Source organism: Somniosus microcephalus, chromosome 1 (genome assembly GCF_052327205.1).
Source record: "Somniosus microcephalus isolate GS21.2 chromosome 1, FLI_Smic_1.0, whole genome shotgun sequence".
Lineage (NCBI taxonomy): Eukaryota > Metazoa > Chordata > Chondrichthyes > Squaliformes > Somniosidae > Somniosus > Somniosus microcephalus.
This window is the reverse complement of record NC_140987.1, coordinates 144,243,535-144,268,763: the sequence shown is the minus strand read 5'-3', so window position 1 is coordinate 144,268,763 and position 25,229 is coordinate 144,243,535. Positions and strand designations below refer to the sequence as shown.

The window sequence follows — 25,229 nt, the reverse complement described above, 5'->3', positions numbered from 1 at the left end:
GACTGAGCCTCCATAGGCTCTGGGGTAGAGAATTCCAAAGATTCACCACCCTCTGAGTGAAGAAATTTCTCCTCATCTCAGTCCTAAATGGCCGACCCCTTATTCTGAGACTGTGACCCCTGGTTCTAGACTCCCCAGCCAGGGAAAACATCCTCCCTGCATCTACTCTGTCAAGCCCAGTAAGAATTTTGTATGATTCACTGAGATCACCTCTCATTCTTCTAAACTCCAGGGAATATAGGCCTAGTCTACTCAATTTGTCCTCATAGGACAATCCCCCATCCCAGGAACCAGTCTGGTGAACCTTCGTTGCACTCCCTCTATGGCAAGTATATCCTTCCTTAGGTAAGGAGACCAAAACTGTACACAATACTCCAGGTGTGGTCTCACCAAGGCCCTATATAATTGCAGTAAGACGTCTTTACTCCTGTACTCAAATCCTCTTGTAATAAAGGCCAACATAACATTTGCATTCCTAATTGCTTGCTGTACCTGCATGTTAACTTTCAGTGATTCGTGTACAAGGACAACCAGGTCCCTCTGAACACCAACATTTAAAAAGTACTCTGCTTTTCTGTTTTTCCTATCAAAGTGGATTACTTCACATTTCTCCACATTATATTCCATTTGCCATGTTCTTGCCCACTCACTTAGACTGTCTATATCCCCTTGAAGCCTCCTTGCATCTTCCTCACAACATAGAAGATAGGAGCAGGAGTAGGCCATTCAGCCCCTCGAGCCTGCTCCGCCATTCAATGCAATCATGGCTGATCATCCAAATTCAATACCCGGTCCCTGCTTTCTCCCCATGCCCCTTGGTCCCTTTAGCCTTGAGAAATATATCCAACTCCTTCTTGAATATATTTAATGAATTGGCCTCTACTGCCTTCTGTGGTAGAGAATTCCACAGGTTCACCACTCTCTGGGTGAAGAAATTCCTCCTCATTTCTGTCCTAAATGGCCTACCCCTTATCCTTAGACTGTGACCCCTGGTTCTGGACTCCCTGACCATCGGGGACATCCTTCCAGCATCTAGTCTCTGGGCTGGAAAGAAACTTGCAGTGGGAAGGGGTGGATCCAGTTGTCATGGTCCATGTTGGTACAAACGACGTAGATAGGACTAGGAAGCTGGTTCTGTTAAAGGAGTATGAGCAGCTAGGGGTCAAATTAAAAAACAGAACCTCATGGGTAATAATCTCTGGATTATTACCTGAGCCACGAGCGAATTTGGCTAGGACAAATAAAATTAGAGAGTTAAATGCGTGGCTCAAAGACTGGTGTGGGAGAAATGGGTTTTGCTTCCTGGGACACTGGCACCAGTACTGGGGCAGGAGGGAGCTGTTCCGTTGGGACGGGCTTCACTTGGCCAGTGCTGGGGCTAGAGTCCTGGCGGATCATATAACTAGGGCTGTAGAGAGGGCTTTAAACTAACTAGTGGGGGGGGGGGAGGTTCCTAGAGAGCAAATAATAAAAATGACAACGGAGAAGGTCATAGACTTAGGTAGCAGTGGGGAAATTAAAAACCAGAGTGTGTCAGGAAGAGGCAGAAGGTATGGAGTAAAAGGTAAAGTAATAAAAAGGGCAAAAGCAGGAACTAAGTGTCACAAAACATATTTGAAAGTTCTCTATCTGAATGCACGTAGCATTCGTAACAAAATAGACGAGTTAATGGCACAAATAACTACATATGGGTATGATCTTGTGGCCATTACAGAAACATGGCTGCAGGGTGACAATGCCTGGGAATTAAACATACCAGGTTATTTAACGATCAGGAAGGACAGACAGGAAGGAAGGGGAGGTGGGGTGGCTATATTAATAAAGGAAGGAATCACTGTAATACAGAGAAATGATATTGGGTCAAAAGATCAGGATAATGAAACAGTTTGGGTGGAGATAAGGGGGAAAAAAACACTAGTGGGCGTAGTCTATAGGCCTCCGAACAGTTGCAACTCTGTTGGACGGAGTATCAATCAGGAAATAGTTGAGGCTTGTAATAAGGGAACATCTATAATTATGGGGGATTTTAACTATCATATTAATTGGGCAAATCAAATTGGGCAGGGCTGCCTTGAGGATGAGTTCATTGAGTGTATTAGGGATGGGTTTCTTGAGCAGTATGTAACTGAACCGACCAGGGGGCAAGCAACCTTAGATCTGGTCCTGTGTAACGAGACAGGATTAATTAAAAATGTCCTAGTAAAGGATCCCCTTGGAATGAGTGACCATAACATGGTTGAATTCCATATTCAATTAGAGGGTGAGAAGGCTGGATCTCAAACAAGCGTGCGAAGCTTGAATAAAGGAGACTATGAGGGTATGAGAGCGGAATTGAGTAGAGTGGATTGGGAAAATAGATTAAAGGGTAAGACGATACATGATCAGTGGTGTACATTTAAGGAGTTATTTTACAACTTCCAAAAAATATATATTCCACTGACAAGAAAAGGGTGTAAAAAGACAGCCATCCGTGGCTAAGTAAAGAAATTAAGGATAGTATTTGTGATGAAATAACTGTGTTCTGACATTTGTACGTGCATTTGTAATGTCTGGAATGTTCCACTAGGGGGAACCGCTAATACTCCTCCCTGGCCCCGCCCCTCTTCTGGTATGTTCTACCAAGGTCTCGGTCGATGATGGACTCTTAACTCTGCCATGATTCTTATTTAATAAAAGGCTTCAGTCTTAAGCTTTAACTTCGGATTCGGGCAGTTATTTGGCACATCAGTATTCGACTAAAAACAAGGGCATATAAGGTAGCCAAATCTAGTGGGGGGATAGAGGATTGGGAAAACTTTAAAAGACAGCAAAAAATAACAAAAAGATTGATTAAGAAAGGGAAGATAGATTATGAAAGTAAATTAGCAAAAAATATAAAAACAGATAGTTAGAGTTTTTATAGTTATATAAAAAGAAAAAGGGTGGCTAAAGTAAATGTTGGTCCCTTAGAGGATGAGACCGGGAAATTAATGGTGGGAAATATGGAGATGGCAAAAACACAATGAATATTTTGTATCAGTCTTTACAGTAGAGGACACTAAGAATATCCCAACACTGGACAAACAGGGGGCTATGGGGGGGGGAAGGAGCTAAACACGATCAAAATCACGAAGGAAGTGGTACTCGGTAAAATAATGGGATTCAAGGCGGATAAATCACCTGGACCTGATGGCTTACATCCTAGGGTCTTGAGGGAAGTGGCGGTAGGGATTGTGGATGCATTAGTAATAATTTTCCAAAACTCCCTGGACTCAGCAAAGGTCCCGGCAGACTGGAAAACTGCTAATGTAACACCCTTATTTAAAAAGGGCAGTAGACAGAAGGCTGGAAACTATAGACCGGTTAGCCTAACATCTGTGGTAGGTAAAATTTTGGAGTCCATTATTAAGGAGACAGTAACAGGACATTTGGATAATCATAATTTAATAGGACAAAGTCAGCATGGTTTTATAAGGGGACGTCATGTTTGACAAATTTGCTGGAGTTCTTTGAGGAAGTAACATATAGGGTGGATAAAGGGGAACCAATGGACGTAGTGTATTTAGACTTCCAAAAGACATTTGACAAGGTGCCACAGAAAAGACTATTGCTTAAGATAAAAAATCACGGGATTGGGGGTAATATTCTGGCATGGATAGAGGATTGGCTATCTAACAGAAGGCAGAGAGTTGGGATAAATGGTTCATTCTCAGACTGGCAATCAGTAACTAGTGGTGTTCCGCAGGGGTCAGTGCTGGGTCCCCAACTCTTTACAATCTATATTAACGATTTGGAGGAGGGGACCGAGTGTAACATATCAAAGTTTGCAGATGATACTAAGATGGGAGGGAAAGTAGTGAGTGAGGAGGACATAAAAAACCTGCAAGGGGACATAGACAGGCTAAGTAAGTGGGCAGAGATTTGGCAGATGGAATACAATACTGGAAAGTGTGAGGTTATGCACTTTGGCAGGAAAAATTGTAGAGCAAGTTATCTTCATGGCAAGAAACTGGAAAGTACTGAAGTACAAAGGGATCTGGGGGTACTGCTGCACAAAACTCAAAAGGTTAGTATGCAGGTGCAGCAAGTGATTAAGAAGGCCAATGGAATGCTGGCTTTCATTGCTAGGGGGATAGAATATAAAAATAGGGAGGTATTGCTTCAGTTGTACAAGGTATTGGTGAGACCGCACCTGGAATACTGCATACAGTTTAGGTGTCCATACTTAAGAAAAGACATACTTGCTCTCGAGTCAGTACAAAGAAGGTTCACTCGGTTAATCCTGGGGATGGACATATGAGGAGAGGTTGAGTAGATTGGGACTCTACTCATTGGAGTTCAGAAGAATGAGAGGCGATCTTATTGAAACATATAAGATTGTGAAGGGGTTGGATCGGGTGGATGCGGGGAGGATGTTCCCGATGATGGGTGAAACTAGAACTAGGGGGCATAGTCTTAGAATAAGGGGCTGCTCTTTCAAAACTGAGATGAGGAGCAACTACTTCACTCAGAGGGTGGTAGGTCCATGGAATATGCTGCCCCAAAAAGCTGTAGAAGCTACATCATTAAATAAATTTAAAACAGAAATAGACAGTTTCCTAGAAGTAAAGGGACTTAAGGGTTACGGGGAGCGGGCAGGAATTTGGACACGAGTCTAGGTTCGGATTGGACATGGCCCTGTGGGTAGCGGAGCGGGCCCAGGGGCCATGTAGCCTGATCCTGCTCCTATTTTGTGTGTCTAATTCTGTTAGATTCAGGAGATGGTTCTGTGATAGTAGATTGGCAGTTAGGATCAGATCAGCCATGATCTTATTGAATGAACCAAGTGAACCTTCTTTGTACTGACTCGAGAGCAAGTATGTCCTTTCTTAAGTATGGACACCAAAACTGTACGCAGTATTCCAGGTGCGGTCTCACCAATACCTTGTACAACTGAAGCAATACCTCCCTATTTTTATATTCTATCCCCCTAGCAATGAAAGCCAGCATTCCATTGGCCTTCTTAATCACTTGCTGCACCTGCATACTAACCTTTTGAGTTTTGTGCAGCAGTACCCCCAGATCCCTTTGTACTTCAGTACTTTCCAGTTTCTTGCCATGAAGATAACTTGCTCTACAATTTTTCCTGCCAAAGTGCATAACCTCACACTTTCCAGTATTGTATTCCATCTGCCAAATCTCTGCCCACTTACTTAGCCTGTCTATGTCCCCTTGCAGGTTTTTTATGTCCTCCTCACTCACTACTTTCCCTCCCATCTTAGTATCATCTGCAAACTTTGATATGTTACACTCGGTCCCCTCCTCCAAATCGTTAATATAGATTGTAAAGAGTTGGGGACCCAGCACTGACCCCTGCGGAACACCACTAGTTACTGATTGCCAGTCTGAGAATGAACCATTTATCCCAACTCTCTGCCTTCTGTTAGATAGCCAATCCTCTATCCATGCCAGATTATTACCCCCAATCCCGTGATTTTTTATCTTAAGCAATAATCTTTTGTCTGGCACCTTGTCAAATGCCTTTTGGAAGTCTAAATACACTACGTCCACTGGTTCCCCTTTATCCACCCTATATGTTACTTCCTCAAAGAACTCCAGCAAATTTGTCAAACATGACTTCCCCTTCATAAAACCATGCTGACTTTGTCCTATTAAATTATGATTATCCAAATGTCCTGTTACTGGCTCCTTAATAATGGACTCCAAAATTTTACCTACCACAGATGTTAGGCTAACCGGTCTATAGTTTCCAGCCTTCTGTCTACTGCCCTTTTTAAATAAGGGTGTTACATTAGCTGTTTTCCAGTCTGCCGGGACCTTTGCCGAGTCCAGGGAGTTTTGGAAAATTATTACCAATGCATCCACAATCCCTACCGCCACTTCCCTCAAGACCCTAGGATGTAAGCCATCAGGTCCAGGTGATTTATCTGCCTCGAGTCCCATTATTTTACCGAGTACCACTTCCTTAGTGATTTTGATCGTGTTTAGCTCCTCCCCCCCTTTAGCCCCCTGTTTGTCCAGTGTTGGGATATTCTTAGTGTCTTCTACTGTAAAGACTGATATAAAATATTCAGTGTTTTTGCTATCTCCATATTTCCCACCATTAATTTCCCGGTCTCATCCTCTAAGGGACCAACATTTACTTTAGCCACCCTAAGATGCAGGCCATCAGGCCCAGGGGATTTATCAGCTTTCAGTCCCATTAATTTCTTCAGTACTACTTTTTTTTTTAACCAATACCGATATCTTTCAGTTCCTCATTCTCGCTAGACCCTTGGTTGTCCACTCGGATGTTGTTTCGGCCAGTTTCCGCATTGCTTTGCAAGGGGAAAATCTTCTGTCAAAGCAAATGACAAGCTGGGGGTGGAGACTTTCTAAGCTGGTATTTGCCACTACTGAGCTTCCTTGATCAGGCTGATTGGAGCCATGGCTGAAGTCAAGTGTGTTCTTGGGAGCCACCGCCTCCACATGGGGCAGGCGATTGCAAAAAAGTACTGCTTCTGCCAGCCTCATGTAAATGAGGTGCACTGAACCTTCAAACACTGGCAGGAGTCAGTATTGGCAGACCCATGGAAGTTCATGGTCATAATGTTTAAGATAACTAGAATTGCTTGAACCAGTGATTGATGCTTTAGAGTAGCTAGTCAGTAAATGATTCATCATGACTTGCATATTTCAGTTCTTCTAGTTATGCATCACTAACCTTTATGTATGCTTTAATATGTTATTTATTAAAAAAAAGGTTGATGCTGAATGTTAAGCTAAGCCAAAATTAATATTTGGAGGTCAAGATGTGCCATTTTATAAAAAAACAAAAGCCAAAAGTTTGTTTTTATTGTTCTGTTCACGTGAACAGCAATGGTGAAGAGGTGAATTAAACGGTGAAACTCGTAACTCCCAACACAACTCCACTTGTACAACATTAACTCAATTCATCAACTTGTAGGTATCAGGATTTATTTTCACATAATTTGATGACACACAAACTAATACCAATACCTGTACATTTATTTTAAAGAGCAAAGTCTAGTAGAAGAAAATCTGTTCTTTTTAATGGGTTGGTTCATCCCTGATTCCATCTCTTTCAATGGAAGCTATAAGAATTTACATTTAATTCACAGTTATTTGATGGTCTGCCAAATATTGATGGGGCAGAGTTGAAATATGTGATGGTTTTCTTTTGCAGCATATTAGAGAATATTGGGTAAAATCATTTACTCAACAGTTATCCCAAGATGGTATTGGATCTCCGTATTGGGGGAACATCTGGGCAGCATTAATCATAACATTAACAGATTTAAATTGAGTAGCCAAGTTACTGCTGCAGGTAATTTAATGCTAGTGCCAAACTTTGAGAGATAATTTTAGAAGAATGAGAGAGGATGCGAGTAAGTTGGGTTAAGGGAGGAGCTAGGTATGGATAATTGCAGTTCAGATGACAAATGGAAGGCTTTTAAAACCATATTTATGGACAAGGAAACCATGCATGTCTGTCGGATTAAAAGGAGGATGCATAGTAAAATGAAACCAAAATGGCTTAATGGCAATGTCTGAAGACAAGTTAAACTAAAACAGAAATATTTTACCGGATGCAAGGAAAATAGCTACCTCACATATTTTAAAAGTTTGTTGAGTACTGTGTCTGTTCCATGGACTAGAGGGAGGCCCACGTGGTGCCTGTATTTAAGAATGGGAGCAAGTCAGGAATTACATGCCAGTTAGTTTTTCAGTATAGGCAAGTTGCTGGAAGCAATTATTAGAGATGTGCTATATGAACATTGGCTATTAGGTAATCCCAAAATGGCTTTGTAAAACCGAGTTCCCCCCTCACCAATTTTGTCAATTTTTTGTTTGAAGATATCACAAAACTGGTGCACTATGGTATCCCAGTAGATACTGTGCATCTTGATGTACAAAAAGCCTTTGATAAAGTGCCGTCTGACTTAAGTTACGTCCCATCCCCCAGGATAGGGATCTGGCGATTGTAGTTCATGAAGCACTCATGGCCCAGTGTTACAAGGCAGTGTGGTAAGCAAATATATAGCTAGGATAATTAAATACAAAACTAGAAAATACTTACTCTATTAAAAGGCCTTAATACAGCCACATCTAGAATACTCTGCCCAGTTTTGGTCCCTTCACATGGTGGGGGACATTGAGGCTCTGGAGAAGGCCCAGAGGAGGGCTATCAGAATGATACCTAATTCTGGGGCTATCAGTTAACAAAATAAGCTCAGGGAACTAGGACTTTTTGTCCACTGGCAAAGAGTAGAGTTTGATTTATGTTTGAGATTTTTTAATGATGAAGGGAATAGATTCTGTTCAGGTGGATAGGTTATTTGAACTAGATAGGGAGGAGAGGATTGGAGGCATCAGTAAACAATATTAAAGCATATGCTTGAGTTAGAAGCCAGGAAGTACTTCTTTTCAGTCATTAACTGTCCAGAATAAATTCCTGGTACATGAGTGATTATGAATTCGCTACAGGCCTTCAAAAAAGAGCAGGATTAATTCCATCTGTGGGACAGCACAGATGCAACTGGTAACAACTGCAATATTTAGTTTTTACGAAAGTAATATGGTGAATGGCTGACCAGTTTAAATTGAAAAAGGTCATGTCTCAATTCTGACGTCAGGAACACAAACTATACATTTTTGAAATTGCAGGCTTGCAATGAAGTACTGCTGGTCTATCACATCACTGATACTGTAGCAACATAAATCTCAATAAAAGGAGAATGACATGTTATAATTGCATCCAATATAACTGGTTTAGAAACAGTACTGTGTTAGCAACGCTTCACTCTAGACTGCCACAAGAGTAGATTGCTTGACATTCAAGATGGGACTATGCCATTATTTATATCCGCTCAGGGTTAAGATAATGTCACCCTAGGGTTTTAAAACCCCTTTATGCATAAACTTGTAGTTTTATGAAATGTCACTATTGTGCACCAAGCTCCAGTCCCCAGCCTATACAGTTATTGGTGTATTTTGTCCAAGTTCCTAATTTTACTTCTAGTGAGGAAGAAAATACCACCAAGTATCTTGGAGGTGGAAAAGGAATCCTAGATCTGTGTGTATAATTTCTTTGCCTTGTACAGGCAAACAAAATACAAAAACAGAAGATATTCCTCCAATCTGAAAATAGCGCTTTGTGTAGGAAGATTACACTTCATCAAAACAATACATTACCAATGATAGCATTGTTGCCACCAAGCTCCAGAAGCTGTCGCCCTAAAAGTAGAGAAAAAAACTCATTTTAATCAATTTTCACAGAAGTATTAGTCATGAACAACCAACCAATTTCTTTTTAACATTACCAACTTTGTTAGAAAAACCATACAAGCCTCACTGTTTGCCTCTATCCTTACAACCACTTACCAAATCGCTCTTGAACCACCAACGATACTTGTTTTCCCACATTCGTGCTACCAGTAAAAGACAGGAGGTTTATTCGTTCATCTTTGCTCATTGCAGCACTGAAAGCAAATCAAAAACAGCTTTAGAATGTCAATGACCTTCTAGCATACTCAAGTTAAACTCACAGAAAAGGCTGCCTAGCTGGCTCCAGGCAATTTTAATTAATCAAATGAGGAAAGCCAGTTTTTTTTTCAAATCACAGTAACTGCAATACCCACAGGATTTTGCAATAATCCTGTTTTTGTTATAAACTTCAGATTAATTTAAATCAATAATGGCTGGTGGAGAGGAAAGTTATTACACTGCAATTCAATTGAGTATTTTGGATAGTACAATAATAAGAGCAAAGATTTCGTTATAATCCTCAGTAGAACTCCAATAATGAATTGGTTACAATCAAGTGTCTATTTTATACACCCATTTTTAAGAAAATGTTAATTCATATCAATCCTCAAAAAGGATGAGATGTCACAATGTCATGAATCCCACTGGTAGAATGTTATAGTTTGGTGCACCATATGCAATGAAATTGGAATGTGAAGGATGGTATGAAATATAGAAAACAGTCAGCAAAGATCTTCCCATCACCACTGTGTTGTGGAATTGTGAGGAAATGCATTAGGAATTGTGACATAGGAGTTAGTACAGGGATGGGTTTTCTGCAAAAAGGCAAGGCAAGTAGTGGAAAATTACACTGAGTAAATACTGATGAAACAAAGATATTTTTGATCTGGTTACTTTTCTTAGAAAGGAACATTTGTTAACAGGAGTTACTGTATTAATATTAACTTACCATTTCAGTAAGGTATTAACTTTCATTATCCCATTTCAGTAAGGTAGATAGTTTTCAAAAGTAATCAATCTCCTGTGGCAGTGCACACAGGAAGTCAAGACCAATTCAGCTCAAGCAGGTTAGAGGACAGGGGATGTGGGAAGGAGAAAAAGGAGGAGGATATACAAAAGCAATATCTGGTGGATATACAAGTTGGCAGGGAAGCGAAAGGGATAGATAGAGAGAGGAGGAGGGAGTGATGGGGAAGGAGGATGGGGGGGGGGGGGGAAGCAATGTTAGGCAAACTAGCTCAGATTTTCATTCCTGCTTTTGGGAGAGGGGGCTGGGGGAGAAGAGGGAGTTGTTGTGCTAAAGCTTCCTTAACTCCAAGTATTAAAAAAAAAGTGAAGGCAGACTATGTGAACCCTATTTGACCAAAATTGTACTGCAGTAAACCTATGCAAAGTGGATCAAAGTAACCAGGGTAGTAGGCAGCAAATTTAACATTGTGCACACTCCTTCCAAATGGCAATTCCTCTGTGGCACATATCAGCATAGGTATTGCTAGGGGTCCAGGAGCATGCACTCCCAGAATATGTTCGAATTTTACATTCAAAATGGTATCTTCTGGTTAATTTTATCATTCTTTTACTTCATAGATGACAGACTTTTGTGAGGAAAATCACACATTTCTGTCAATTTATGAGATTAGTTAATGTTAAGTCAGACATTCAGGGTTATAAGGACAGAAGGCATTTTACTGCAAGAGTTCATCATGCAAAACTCAATTTTTAGTAAGAACTTCCATCATTATTTTTACTGAAAAACTTGCACATTTGTGACTAGTTGCAACAAACATATTTAAAAACATGATTTTTTTTTAACTCAAGTATTATTGCATTGGTGAATAGAACAATGACGGATACCCACACATCCAGATGGCAACCTAATGTATTTCAAGACCATGAGCTGCAGCATTAGCCTGTTGTCATTACTTTCTTCACTTACCCAATGTCAGCACCACCACATGTTAGCGAACAAATGGCTCCGGGTAATTTGTTATCTTCTAAAACCTGTGCAACAATTCTGGATAGAGAAATAAGAAATTATAACTTGACGTTTGTAAATGCTTCCAATTTTAAAATTAGATAGTGCTAAAGGCAGTAGAAAAAGGCTGCATTTTAATAGCCATAACTTCAGGATAAAGGGCACCCCTAAAAATTGAATTTTCATTCTGCAATTTAGGGGATTTTAAAAAAATGAGGACTAGGCCTTTAAAAACACACACAGCATGTTGTGCTTGACCACAAAATACTTAAATATGCTTCTTATAGAAGGATGGAGTTAAAAAAAAGTCACACTTATATAAATCTGGATTAGAGAGCACAGCAAAGCGAGTAATGGAGTGATCTGGGAACAGAATGAGGACTTCTAAAACAGGAATTTGGTCAGAATGGGAATTCAGTGATGAGCAGAAATGGTGCATTTTTTTTTAAACTCACTGAAACTGCAATTTAAGTTAAATTTTGAAACTGCAATTTAAGCTTAATTTTTAAACTTGAATGATTTACACACAAGATGATCAGTGGCCAGGTGTTAGTTAGACACTGCGTGGTTGGGGCTGACTGACCAGTTGAAACAGATGTGTGTTTAAAGATACTTGCGAAAGCACAGCAGAGTGAGCTGGGAACAGAGTGAGGTTTCTAAAACAAGAATGGGGTGAAAGTGGGAAGGAGGTGCTAAGTAAGTTAACTGAGGGACAAAAGCAAAAAAAGGGAAGAGGGGAATTCAAGAAAGTTAATTGAAGAGGGTTTGTCTTTGTCCTTTCAATTCTCCTTGAACTTTTTTTTAAAACTCAAACAAGCTTAAAAATGTAAAGCTGCACAAGGATGGAATACTCTACATTGTAGAAGTTGAGAGATGAAGGCTGCTGAAGTGGTCAGCCTTAGGTGAGCGATTGGTTACGCATCAAAATATTAGGGAGGGAGACATTTTTATAGATGAGGTGTTACAGAAGGCCACACTGGTGGTCAGAGTAGAAGAGGAGACCCCAGTACCTAGAGGAGGAGGAGGGTGGGTCCCCAATCCAGTAGCCTATCAGGAAAGGAGGAAAAAAAGAGAAAGTAGCAGAAAGGTTGTGGCATTAGTTGATTCGATGATTCGGTTTACAGATAGAATTCTGTGCAAACTGGACCCAGAGAAACGAATGGTATGTTGCCTCCTGGGTGGATGGGTCGGGGATCCCATGTCCCAGGTTGACAAAATGCTAAAGGGAGCAGGTGAGGAACCAATTGTTGTCACCCATGTGGGAACGAATAACATGTAGAAGTAGACCAGAAATTCTTCATGCTGAATTTGGAGCATTAGGAAGGAGGCTTAAGAGAAGGACCTAAAGTGTAGTATTTTCTGAAATACTACCCGTACCACAAGCTAGTGAAGAGACAGGCAGTAATTAAGCAGGCCAATGTGTGGCTAAGGCTTTGGTGTAAGGAATCTGGGTTTCAGTCCCTCAACCAGTGGGACACCTTTTGGAATGGAGGGAACCTTTACAGACCAGACGGGCTCTGCCTAAACCTAAAGGTAGGTAGAGGTGTTGGCAGGCAGGATACCCCCTAACCAATTCACTACCCAGGTCAATCTGTTGCCTCCAATTCCATGCACTCTCATTTTTGTTAACCTTTAGAACCTTAGCTAGAATTTATAAAAAGGGCCAAGTCCACATAAAGGTCATTATTATATATTAAACTATTCTACCAGTTCAGGTAGTAGTAACCTATTCTTATTTGACAATAGTAAAACATTAATTGTCAGTAGAAAAAGAATACTTACTGTGTAACTGCTACACTAGTTAGAGGAGTTGTAGGAGCTCCTTTCCTGTGAACATAAAATACATGTATAACAATTCCTAATGCACTTATAACCACAAAGAAATGCTGCTAATTTGGATGGTGCAAACCATGGTTAACTAGAGAAAATTGTTTAATACCTTTCTCTGCTGAGTTCTCAATCTCAGCTTTATCACCGTGTTACGGGGATATAGGGGAAACAGGAACAGCATAAATCAGAGTACATTTGGACTGCTATTCATTTCAAGAACCATTGGAAATTCCAGCAACATTGTAATATTTTCACAGTGACTGCTGCAGGGACATTGCAGTCCTATAACATTCAGGCTTAAATCATTTCAGCATTGGGTTACCTTCATGAGCATAGGCAGGGGTACACAATTGAGTGTCTTTTTTTGCAGGCAGCATTGCTGATTCCGAAATTAAGCAACAGGCTGACTCAAAAAAGGTAAAGGTTGCCAAGTCTGACTGCTGTGAGTTTACTTTTCAAAGTTAACTGCAGTCGACATTGCAAATTTTGAACCCATTGCATCCTTTTTTCATTACAGAATATATTATATATGACAAACTTCAATTGCCAAAATAAAACTAAACACTGATCCTGCCCAAAGACATTTTTCCCCATTTATAGGCAGGATTATACCTTTGAAAAGGTGGTTATTGCAGATTGAGAGTTTGCACATTCTCCCCGTGTTTGCGTGGGTTTTCTCCGGGTGCTCCGGTTTCCTCCCACAGTCCAAAGAAGTGCGGGTTAGGTTGATTGGCTATGATAAAAATTGACCCTTAGTGTTAGGGGGATTAAATACGTGGGGTTACGGGGATCGGGTGGGATATGTGTTGGTGTAGGGGTTACGGGGATCGGGTGGGATATGTGTCGGTGCAGGCTCGATGGGCCGAAATGGCCTCTATCTGTACTGTGAGGTTTCTGTGATTCTGTGATCCAGCTAGAATCAGATTCTTACAACACAGGAGGAGGCCATTTAGCCCATTGTGTTTGTACTGGCTCTTTGAAACATTTAGGCCTAGAAATTCAGTATAGCCACGTTTGGAGCACTACAGCCGGGCGGCCGCTAAAGTTTGCGCCCGGCGCAACTTCGCGCCACCTTCGCCGATATTCAGTGGCATCGCCCCAAGAGGTTGCTGCTGCGCTAAAGCAGGCGATGCACGACTATCATTAGGCGCTAAGCCGGCGATCCGGGGCGCTAACACCGAGGACGGGCGCAGCACGGGTGCGGCGAGTTGCTCAATGAAGGCAGACACGCTGGCGCCGGTCAGCTCTTAAAGGGGAAGGGTCGACTTGTTTGGCTGCCATGCCCTGCACACTGCAGCCCTGAAGCAAGGCCTGACCATTGCTGGTTCATCAGTTCTACGCCCTCAACCATGGGGAAGCCCGCTATTCTTCCAAAGCCGATTGCACACTCTTGCTGCTTGTCCAGGGTCATGGGGAAGGAGATGTACTGACGTCTCCTTCTGAAAAGGGCATTGTTCACCTGGCGGATGCAGCAATGTACCGCGAACTGGGAGATGTTGGCAATGTCCCCAGTAGCGGATTGGAAGGAGCCAGTGGCATCGAAGTTGAGAACCACCATCACCTTCACTGCCACTGACAGAGACGTCCTGCTCCTCAGCTGTGGCTGCAGATCTCTGCGAAGCAGATGGCAGATCTCAGTGACCACCTCCCTTCTGAATCGCATCCTCCGAACACACTGCTCCTCAGACATGTTCAGATATGAGAACTGCTGGCGGTATACCCTGGGTGGGTAAGGCCTCCTGTGCCGACGCCTGTTGGCCAATCTCCGTCTGGCCATGACTGGCACTCTCTCACGGCGTCTCTGATCCCTTTGAATGCAGTGCAGAAAGCCAACGTTTCCACCCATTGCAGCCCCCATTATATGTGGCGACTCAAGGCTATGGCACTGAAAGTGAAATCCAAGTGCAAAGCTCTGGCTTGAAGCCACAAGTACCTGTGCAAGCGCTGAGTCAAAGCAGAAAGCTCTCTGCCTTTGTCTCTCTCCAAATATCCGTCTCTCACACAGAGGGATTGGCACAAAATGGCTGCCACTTATACTGCAGGAGGAGTCCCCTTTAAATAGCGCCCCCGCGCCGACTGGGAACCGTTCCCCTCTACCAGTCGCTGGGGGCGCCAGGCGCAAAGAAGGGCGGCGCCACTGAATTTCTGGTTCGGGGCGCACAAAGGGCGTTGCACGATGAAATGACGTCAGGATCTGCGCGCGCAGCTGAGCGCGCGCAAAGGCTTTGCGCCGCCGCTAAATCTTTACTGAAGTTGGGGAGAGGCGCAGATCGCACTGCGCCCGGCTGCTAGCCACCTAGCGCCCCACATCTCCTCCTCCTAAGGCGCTAGCGGCTGGCGCAAACAACTGAATTTCTAGGCCTTAGTACCTCACCCCAGCTTTTTCAGCATAACCCTGCAAATTAGTTCTTGTAAAACCATTCTATTACTGCTTTGCAGAATTTAGAAATTTATGGGATAGCTATGTTTACTACAGTTTTGGAACTAAAGGTGTATGGCAGATCCATGTCCAGGAAACATACCAATCAAGAATCTTTTAAAAACCCAGTTTTAGTAGTTTGTGATCAACATTTTCTGGTTTCTTATTTTGTTACAACTGTTGTGTCACTATTAGCAGAATGAAGTAAACAACTAGAACTGGGGTTGGAAGAGTAACATTTCTACAGTTGTGACAAGAAATCACGCAACATCAAGAGCCCAAATTGAAATTGAAAGCTAATGCTGAAACCAAAGTACAGTTTTAAGAGACTGGCATCAAGGTCTGGTAAGGAAGACATCTTATAATCTTGTGGACTAAGAGACAGGAATAAGATAAAGCAGAGCATTTGGATTGCAAGTATGAAGAGGAACAGGTGGAAACGTGGTAGATTTGGTCCATAGCTCGGGGATAAAACATGAAATGTGCAAGATAACAGTATTAATAAACATGCAAAATCATACTAACAATAACTATGGAAATGTGCCTTGCTAGAAATGAGAATGGGTATGCTCATGTGCAAGGCAAATCATACAAGAGTCATTGTTCACTCCATAAATTACATGACGTGGCCTGACCAAAAAATATGCTCTCGTCTATGGGAACACTGGCAAGAGTGCATTTACTGCTCAGCTCTAATTGCCAGTGACTGTTCGTGCAAATGTCAATTTTCTAGTGTTAGCCCACAAATTACCAAATTTATTATATTCAGTTGCAAAATTTAATTCAATAAATCTGGTCATTTGTAGGCTAGTAGCAGAAAAATGACTATGAAAGCAGCCGGATTGTTGTTCTTTAGGAAAGGGAGCCTGGTATCTCTATCTGATCTCGCCTACAAATGACTCCAGTCACACACGCCAGGGCTGAATCTTAAGTGCCCTCTGAAGTGAACTAGCAAGTCACTCGGTTGTAAAAGCAATCACTACAATAACTAAGGATGGGCCTTGCCAGCATCGCAAACAACCCAAGAATAAATGTTTTAAAAGGCACGTTAGTACTGGGGAATGTATTCTCTTCAATCCCCCAGCCCCCCTCGACACACATACAGACTTTTTGAACTCAATAGCAGCATCAAGCATTTCCAGGTCAGCTGCAGCGTTAAGCTTCCATTACTTCATCCAATCCCCTCCCATCTTGTGAATTATCATTCCATAGACCAGGCATTACAGTGGACTTCAATTTTATCCCAGTAAGAACTGGACTGCACAAAAGCCCTTAAAGCCAGCAAAATGGAGAGGTGGAGGGGAAAAAAAACTTTCAGCCAATGAGCCCATCACTTTTGGCTACACTGGAAAGGTCAAGAATCTAACCAATAGATCTATATTATCCCGAGCAAACTTCCTTAAATCAAGTTACACAAACTAAACATACATTTTCATAATTAAGACAAATGCATTAGTGTAAAAAGCAAGATGAATGCAGCTCAGACCACCTCTCTACAAAATTAACTCACCAAAGGCAACAGTTTCCACAGACAAGTGCAAGGGCATTATTCCAGCCATAAACAGCCACTGGAAAGTTAAATGCAGTGATGATTCCTACTAGACCGAGTGGATTCCATTGTTCAATTAGAGCATGTCCAGGACCTTGGAAAGATTTTATGGAAGTCAAGTGTCAATACATTCTTGATTTCTTCACATAATCCCCACATGATAAATGTATGGGTATAGAATTTCATGGAGGTTGTCCTGATTTCCCATCATTTAAGTCATTTCTCTGGGGTTTCTGCTGATCTTCCGCTGAAGTTATGGTGCGAGATCGGGAGAAACCTCATGGAAATTCTACCCCATAGTCTTTATCTACTCAGAGTTAAACAAAAAGGTTTGTGTACACAAGGTGTGGGATGTCAGTGTTTCTGACACACAGTTTCAGCATCTACTAGTGTCACATTAGATATAGCACAGTCTGATAGAGTACATTCCATTTCAAGTGTTCAAATCTACTGCAATGAATTTCTCTTCCCCTACCAACTCCATACTGTTCACCTGCTGCGCAAGACTGCCAATTTAATGCTGGATTAAACTAAGATTGAGGTTGTTTTTAAAGGATCAATGTGTTTCTGAAGAGTGAACAGATAAGGGATAGGATGAGAGAGTGCACTGATCTCTGAAAAGGGGAAAGGCTTTGAGCCTACTATATTTTCCTATTCTATTTTTTTTATGTTAAGAGAACCAGAATACTAAAGTAGAGACTGCAGAATACAGAGCTAAACCCATATAAAAGAAATACTACTACTACTAGGTATCTGGCGTACCAGTGTCTTCTAGCAGTAGCAAATTAATGTTGAAGGAAGTTTCATCCAAGAGCTCCTAAGCCAATTTCTTACAGCGTGGGAATTCCATTTCTGTTGGCCACAGTCATACACGTAAGTAAATCGTTCAATTTAGTGCCTGGCATGGTCTGAGTGTGGATGTATTCACACTGTTGTTTGAAGGAATTACTGATCATAGCAACAGTGGGATGTTTATTAATGCACATTTACAGATTGTGAATGGTTACAAAAGCTACAATAGGTCACCAACATTTCAATTAATGCAGTCTTAATTAATCTACTGAAAAATAATTTTGCTGTTTCAATTTGTGCAGATATTGCCACTTTTTACATGCCATCCTTCCAGGCAGGAAGTTACATGTAAAAAATTTTTTTGCAACTGTTAGCTGAAAACCATGCTGATGCTTAGGTTTAGCACCCTCGGACAGTAATCAGAAACAGGAATGGCTGTAGAAAACAGCTTTCACAATAACCCAGTAATCAAGATCATTGCAAAGTGAAAGACATCCTTTGGCAATAAATCAAACTCTTGTCTGCCGACATCAAACACACAGGATATCGGTCTACTATAAAATAGAAACTTTAAAAATGTAACTGGGGTGAAACAGATATTGCTCAAGTCTTTGTTGTTTGCCTGAGATTATTTTGGTTTCTCTTGGGTAAATAGCTTACTCTGTAATCTCAACTGCAGCTTTTATACAATTGTAATTACCAACTTCAAAAAAGCAAAACAATACAACAGGCATTCATAGCAGCATCAAGAGCCGGAATATATTACTGCACTTACGTTCAGATGGTAGCACAGGCCCTCCAAACATTCGAGACAGTCCAACTGCATAGTCACAGATATCTATATATTCCTGAACCTCTCCTGCACCTTCAACAGAAATTTTCCCCATCTCCAAAGAAAGCTTAAAAGTAAACAAAAAAAAAAATCAGAATTAGAAACTATTAGGATCTCAAAGTTAGACTGCCTCAACATCCGTATTCCGCAATAAGCCTAAATATTAACTGATTGGGTTTCCATCTGTGTATTCTCCATGCAAAAGGACTACTTCAGAATAAGGCTCTACACTGGCCTCATTCCCCAGCATCCAAAATTTGTTGAAAGTTATATTAGACATTAATAGAAAAATATTAGGGCAACTAGCAATTAAAACAATGGGCATAAAGGATTTGGAGAGACAGATAGCACTAAAGTAAGAAATAGTAAGGTATTAGGTGGGGTGAGACTAAGAGAGAACACAGGATGGTCTAAGATAGGTTTGCAGTGTATGTATGTGAACGCACAAAGCATAGTAAATAAGATTGGTGAACTGCAGGCGCATGGGAATATGATGTTGTGGCAATGATGGAGACCTGACTCAAAAAAAGGGCAGGTTTGGGTATTAAATATTCCTGGATATAGGGTGAACAGGAAAGACAGGGAAGGAAAGATAGGAGGTGGGGTGGCAGTATTGTTTAAGGAGAATGTTACAGTGCTGGAGAAAGAGGATGTCCTGGAGGGGTCAAGGACAGAATCTATATGGCTAGAGTTAAGAAATAATCGAGGTGGCATTACACTACTAGGTGTATTTTTATAGGTCACCAACTAGTGGGAAAAAAAGAGGAACAAATTTACAGAGAAATTACAGAGAGATGCAAGAACTATAGAGTAGTGATAATGGGGGACTTCAACCATCCTAATATAGACTGGCATCGTAATAGTGTAAAGGGCAGGGAGGGGGAAGAATTTCTGAAGTGTGTTCAGGAGAACATTCTTGATCAGTGCGTTTCCGGCCCAACGAGGAAGGAGGCATTGCTGTATCTGGTTCTGAGGAATGAGGTAGGTCAAGTGGAGCAAGGGAACACTGATCATAGTATCATAAGGTTTAGATTAGCTATGGAAAAGGACAGGGAGCAATCTAGAGTAAAATGCTTAATTGGAGGAAGGCCAATTTCAGTAGGATGAGAACAGATCTGGCCCGGGTAAATTGGAATCAAAGATTGGCAGACAAAACTGTAGTGGAACAATGGGCTGCCTTTAAAGAGGAAATAGTTCAGGTACATTCCCATTAGGGGGAAAGGTAGGGCAACGAAAGTCAGAGCTCCCTGGATGACAAAAGAGATACAGAGTAAGATGAAGCAGAAAAAGAGCATGTATGACAGATATCAGGTTGAGAATACATCTGAGAATCAGGCTAAGTTTAGAAAGTTCAGAGGAGAAGTGAAAAAGAGGGGCAAAGAGGGGGTATGAGAATAGAATGGCAGCCAACATAAAAAGGTAATCCAAAAGTTTTCTATAGGCATATAAATATTAAACAGGTAGTAAGAGGAGGGATGGGGCCAATTAGGGACACATGGAGGCAGAGGGTATGGCTGAGGTACTAAATGAGTATTTTGCATGTGTCGCCATAGACATAGTGAAGGAGGAAGTAGAGAAGATACTGGATGGGGTAAAAATTGATAAAGATGAGGTACTAGAAAGGCTGGCTGTACTTCAAGTAGATAAGTCACCAGGACCGGATGGGATGCATCCTAGGACGCTGAGGGAAGTGAAGGAAGAAATCGCAGAGGTACTGGCCATAATCTTCCAATCCTCTTTAGAAACGGGGGTGGTACCAGAAGACTGGAGAATTGAAAATGTTACACCTTGTTCAAAAAACAGTGCAAAGATAAACTCAGCAACTATAGGCCAGTCAGTTTAACCTCGGTAGTGGGGAAGTTTTAGAAACAATAATCAGGGTTAAAATTGTCACTTGGACAAGTGTGGATTAATTATGGAAAGCCAGCATGGATTCGTTAAAGGCAAATTGTGTTTAACCAACTTGATCGCGTTTTCTGCTGAGGTAACAAAGGGTTGATGAGGGCAATGCGGTTGACGTGGTGTATATGGACTTCCAAAAGGCATTTGATAAAGTGCCACATAATAGGCTTGCCAGCAAAGTTGAAGCCCATGGAATAAAAGGGACAGTGGTTGCATGGATACAAAATTGGCTAAGTGACAGGAAACAGAGAATATTGGTGAACGGTTACTTTTCGGACTGGAGGAAGGTATACAGTGGTGTTCCCCAGGGGTCAGTTCTAGGACCACTGCTTTTCTTGATATATATTAATGACTTGGATGTGGGTGTTCAGGGCACAATTTCAAAATTTGCTTGGAAGTATATAGTGAACAGTGAGGAAGATAGTGATGGACTTCAAGAAGACATAAGACAGGCTGGTGGAATGGGCGGACACGTGGCAGATGAAATTTAACGCAGAAAAATGTGAAGTGATATATTTTAATAGAAAGAGTGAGGAGAGGAAATATAAACTGAAGGGTACAATCCTAAAGGGGGTGCGTGAACAGAGAGACCGAGGGGTATATGTGCACAAATCGTTGAAGGCGGCAAGTAGGTTGAGAAAGCAGTTAATAAAGTTTATGGGATCCTGGGCTTCATGAATAGAGGTATAGAGTACAAAAGCATTAAAATTATGATGAGCCTACATAAAACACTGGTTCAGCCTCAATTGGTTCGGTATTGTGTCCAATTCTGGGCACCGCACTTTAGGAAGGATGTGAAGGCCTTAGAGAGGGTGCAGAAAAGATTTATATAGAAACATAGAAGATAGGAGCAGGCCATTCGGCCCTTCGAGCCTGCTCCGCTATTCAATGAGATCATGGCTGATCATCCAAATTCAGTACCCTGTCCCTGCCTTCTCCCCATATCCCTTGATCCCTTTAGCCTTAAGAAATATATCCGACTCCTTCTTCAATATATTTAATGAACTGGCCTCCACCGCCCTCTGTGGCAGAGAATTCCACAGGTTCACCACTCTCTGGGTGAAGAAATTCCTCCTCATTTCAGTCCTAAATGGCTTACCCCTTATCCTTAGACTATGACCCCTGGTTCTGGACTCCCCAGCCATCGGAAACATCCTTCCTGCATCTAGTCTGTCCAGGCCTGACAGAATTTTATAGGTTTCGATGAGATCCCCTCTCAATCTTCTAAACTCCAGTGAGTATAAGCCCAATCGACACAATCTCTCCTCATACGTCATTCCTGCCATCCCAGGTATCAGCCTGGTGAATCTTCGCTGCACTCCTTCCATGGCAAGAACATCCTTCCTCAGATAAGGCGACCAAAACTGCACACAATACTCAAGGTGCGGTCTCACCAAGGCCCTGTACGACTGCAGCAAGACATCCTTGTTCCTGTACTCGAGCCCTCTTGCTACGAAGGCCAACATACCATTTGCCTTCTTAACCACCTGCTGCACCTGCAGCGACTGGTGCACAAGAACACCCAGGTCTCTTTGCACTTCCCCTTCTCCCAATCTATTGCCATTCAAATAATAATCTGCCTTCCTGTTTTTGCCACCAAAGTGCATAACCTCACATTTATCCACATTATAGTGCATTTGCCATGTTTCTGCTCAATCACCCAACCTGTCCAAATCGTACTGGAGTTTCACGACATCCTCCTCACAGCATACCCTCCCACCCAGCTTTGTGTCATCTGCAAATTTAGAGATATTACATCCAATTCCCTCGTCCAGATCATTAATGTATATTGTGAACAGCTGGGGTCCGAGGACCGATCCTTGCTGTACCCCACTAGTCACTGCCTGCCACTCGGAAAACAACCAGTTTATTCCAACTCTCTGCTTTCTATCCGCCAACCAGTTCTCTCTCCAAGTCAATACCTTGCCCCCAATCCCATGTGCCTTAATTTTGCATGCTAATCTCTTATGCGGGACCTTATCGAAAGCCTTCTGAAAGTCCAAATACATCACATCCACTGGTTCTCCTTTATCTATTTTACCAGTTACATCCTCAAAAAATTCCAGTAGATTAGTCAAGCATGATTTACCTTTTGTAAATCTATGTTGACTTTGTCCGATCCTGTCGCTGCTTTCCAAGTGCTGTGCTAGTACATCTTTTATAATGGACTCTAGCATTTTCCCCACTACCGATGTCAGGCTTACCGGTCTATAATTCCCCGCTTTTTCTCTACCACCTTTTTTGAATAGTGGGGTAACATTAACTACCCTCCAATCCATGGGTACTGTTCCAGAGTCTATCGAGTTCTGGAAGATGACCAGCAATGCATCTACTATTTCTAGGGCTACTTCCTTAAGTACCCTAGGACGTAGATTATCAGGCCCTGGGGACTTATCGGCCTTCAGCCCCATCAATTTTCCTAACACCATTTCCCTACAAATACTGATTTCTTTCAGTTCCACCCTTTCATCAGACCCTATGTCCCCCAGCATCTCTGGGAGGTTATTTGTGTCCTCCTTTGTGAAGGCAGAACCAAAATATGTATTTAGTTGGTCTGCCACTTCTTTATTCCTCATTATGAATTCTCCTGATTCTGACTGCAAGGGACCTACGCTTGACTTATAAGAACATAAGAAATAGGAGCAGGAGTAGGCCAATCGGCCCTTCGAGCCTGCTCCGCCATTCAATAAGATCATGGCTGATCTGATCCCAACTGCCAATCCACTATCACAGAACCATCTCCTGAATCTAACAGAATTAGACACACGAAATAGGAGCAGGATCAGGCTACACGGCCCCTGGGCCCGCTCCGCTACCCACAGGGCCATGACCGATCCGAACCTAGACTCATGTCCAAATTCCTGCCCGCTCCCCGTAACCCTTAATTCCCTTTACTTCTAGGAAACTGTCTATTTCTGTTTTAATTTATGTAATGATCAATCTTTTTTCTCTTCACATATCTATAAAAGCTTTTACAGTCAGTTTTTATGTTCTCTGCAAGCTTACTCTCATATTCTATTTCCCCTTCTTAATTAATCCCTTTGTCCTCCTTTGTTGAATCCTAAACTGCTCCCAATCCTCAGGATTATTGCTTTTTCTGGCCAATTTATATGTCCTCTCCTTGGATCTTATGCTATCCCTAATTTCCCTTGTTAGCCACGGTTGAGTCACCTTTTTTGTTTTATTTTGATGCCAAACTGGGATGAACAAATTCTGTAGTTCATCCATTCGGTCTTTGAATGTTTGCCATTGCCTATCCACCGTCAACCCTTCGAGTGACATTCCCCAATCAATCCTACCCAACTCGCTCCTCACGCCATCGTAGTTTCCTTTATTTAAATTGAGGACAATAGTCTCTGAGTCAACTACTTCATTCTCCATCTTAATGAAGAATTCGATCATATTATGATCGCTCCGACCCAAGGGGCCTCGTACAACAAGATCGCTAATTAATCCTTTCTCGTTACATAATACCCAGTCTAAGATGTCCTGATCTCTGATTGGTTCCTTGACATATTGGTCCAGGAAACCATCCCGTAAACACCCCAGGTATTCCTCCTCCACAGTAGTGTTACTAATTTGGTTAGCCCAATCTATATGTAGATTAAAGTCACCCATGATGACTGCTGTGCCCTTATTGCACGCTTCTTTAATTTCCCTTTTAATGCCATCCCCAACCTCCGCCTTACTGTTTGGAGGTCTATATACCACTCCCACTAACGTTTTCTGCCCCTTAGTATTTCTCAATTCTACCCATACAGATTCCACATCATCAGAGATTTACAAGAATGATTCCAGGGATGAGGGACTTCAGTTACTTGGATAGACTGGAGAAGCTGAGATTGTTCTCCTTAGAGTAGAGAAGATTGAGGGGAGATTTGATAGAGGTGTTCAAAATCATGAGGGATCTGGACAGAGCAGATAAAGAAAAACTGTTCCCACTGGCAGAGGGGTCAAGAACCAGAGGACACAGATTTAAGGTGATTGGCAAAAGCACCAATGGCGACATAAGAAAAAAACATTTTTACACAGCAAGTGATTAGGATCTGGAATGCACTGCCTGAAAGGGTGGCGGAGGCAGACTCAATCACGGCTTTCAAAAGGGAATTAGATAAGTACCCAAAAGAAAAAAAATTGCAGGGCTACGGGGAAAGGGCGGGGGATTATTACCTGAGCCATGAGCAAATTGGCATAGGGTCAATAGGATCAGGGAGATGAATGCATGGCTCAAAGATTGGTGTGGGAGAAGTGGGGTTCAATTCGTGGGAGACGGCACCAGTACTGGGGAAAGAGAGCTGTTCCGTTGGGATGGAGTACACCTGAACCATGCTGGGACTAAAGTTCTAGCGAATTGAATAACTAGGGAGGTAGATAGGGCTTTAAACTAAATAAGGGGGGTGGGGGGTGGGAAGGTCCCAGTGGAGAGACATCTAGAATGCTAAAGAGAAAAGACAAGGAAGCAGCGCAGGAAAGTGATTGGGGTCAGGGTAACTAGATTGTGTCAGGAAGGGACAGAGCGTACAAACAAAAGAGTGCACTAACAAATAGGGTCCAGATAAGAAAAAATGCTAAGACAAATAGGGCCATAGTACAAAAAAATGTTAAGATGTCTAAAAATGTTAAGACGACAAATCTAAAGGCACTGTATCTGAATGCACAAAGCATTCGTAATAAGGTAGATGAA

At 42.0% G+C, this 25,229-nt stretch overlaps 1 protein-coding gene across 1 annotated transcript in view; it reads right to left on the bottom strand.

Annotated features, from left to right (window-relative positions):
* Positions 1-25,229, bottom strand: part of aldh7a1 (aldehyde dehydrogenase 7 family, member A1) — a 77,333-nt gene that overhangs the window by 12,928 nt on the left and 39,176 nt on the right. Inside the window, exons 5-10 of the mRNA XM_085986472.1 lie at positions 18,587-18,710; positions 16,981-17,113; positions 13,004-13,048; positions 11,183-11,260; positions 9,364-9,461; positions 9,175-9,216 (exon numbers count right to left, since the gene is read on the bottom strand). Coding sequence (XP_085842598.1) covers positions 9,175-9,216; positions 9,364-9,461; positions 11,183-11,260; positions 13,004-13,048; positions 16,981-17,113; positions 18,587-18,710 — 520 coding nt within the window. The remainder of the gene's footprint in view (positions 1-9,174; positions 9,217-9,363; positions 9,462-11,182; positions 11,261-13,003; positions 13,049-16,980; positions 17,114-18,586; positions 18,711-25,229) is intronic.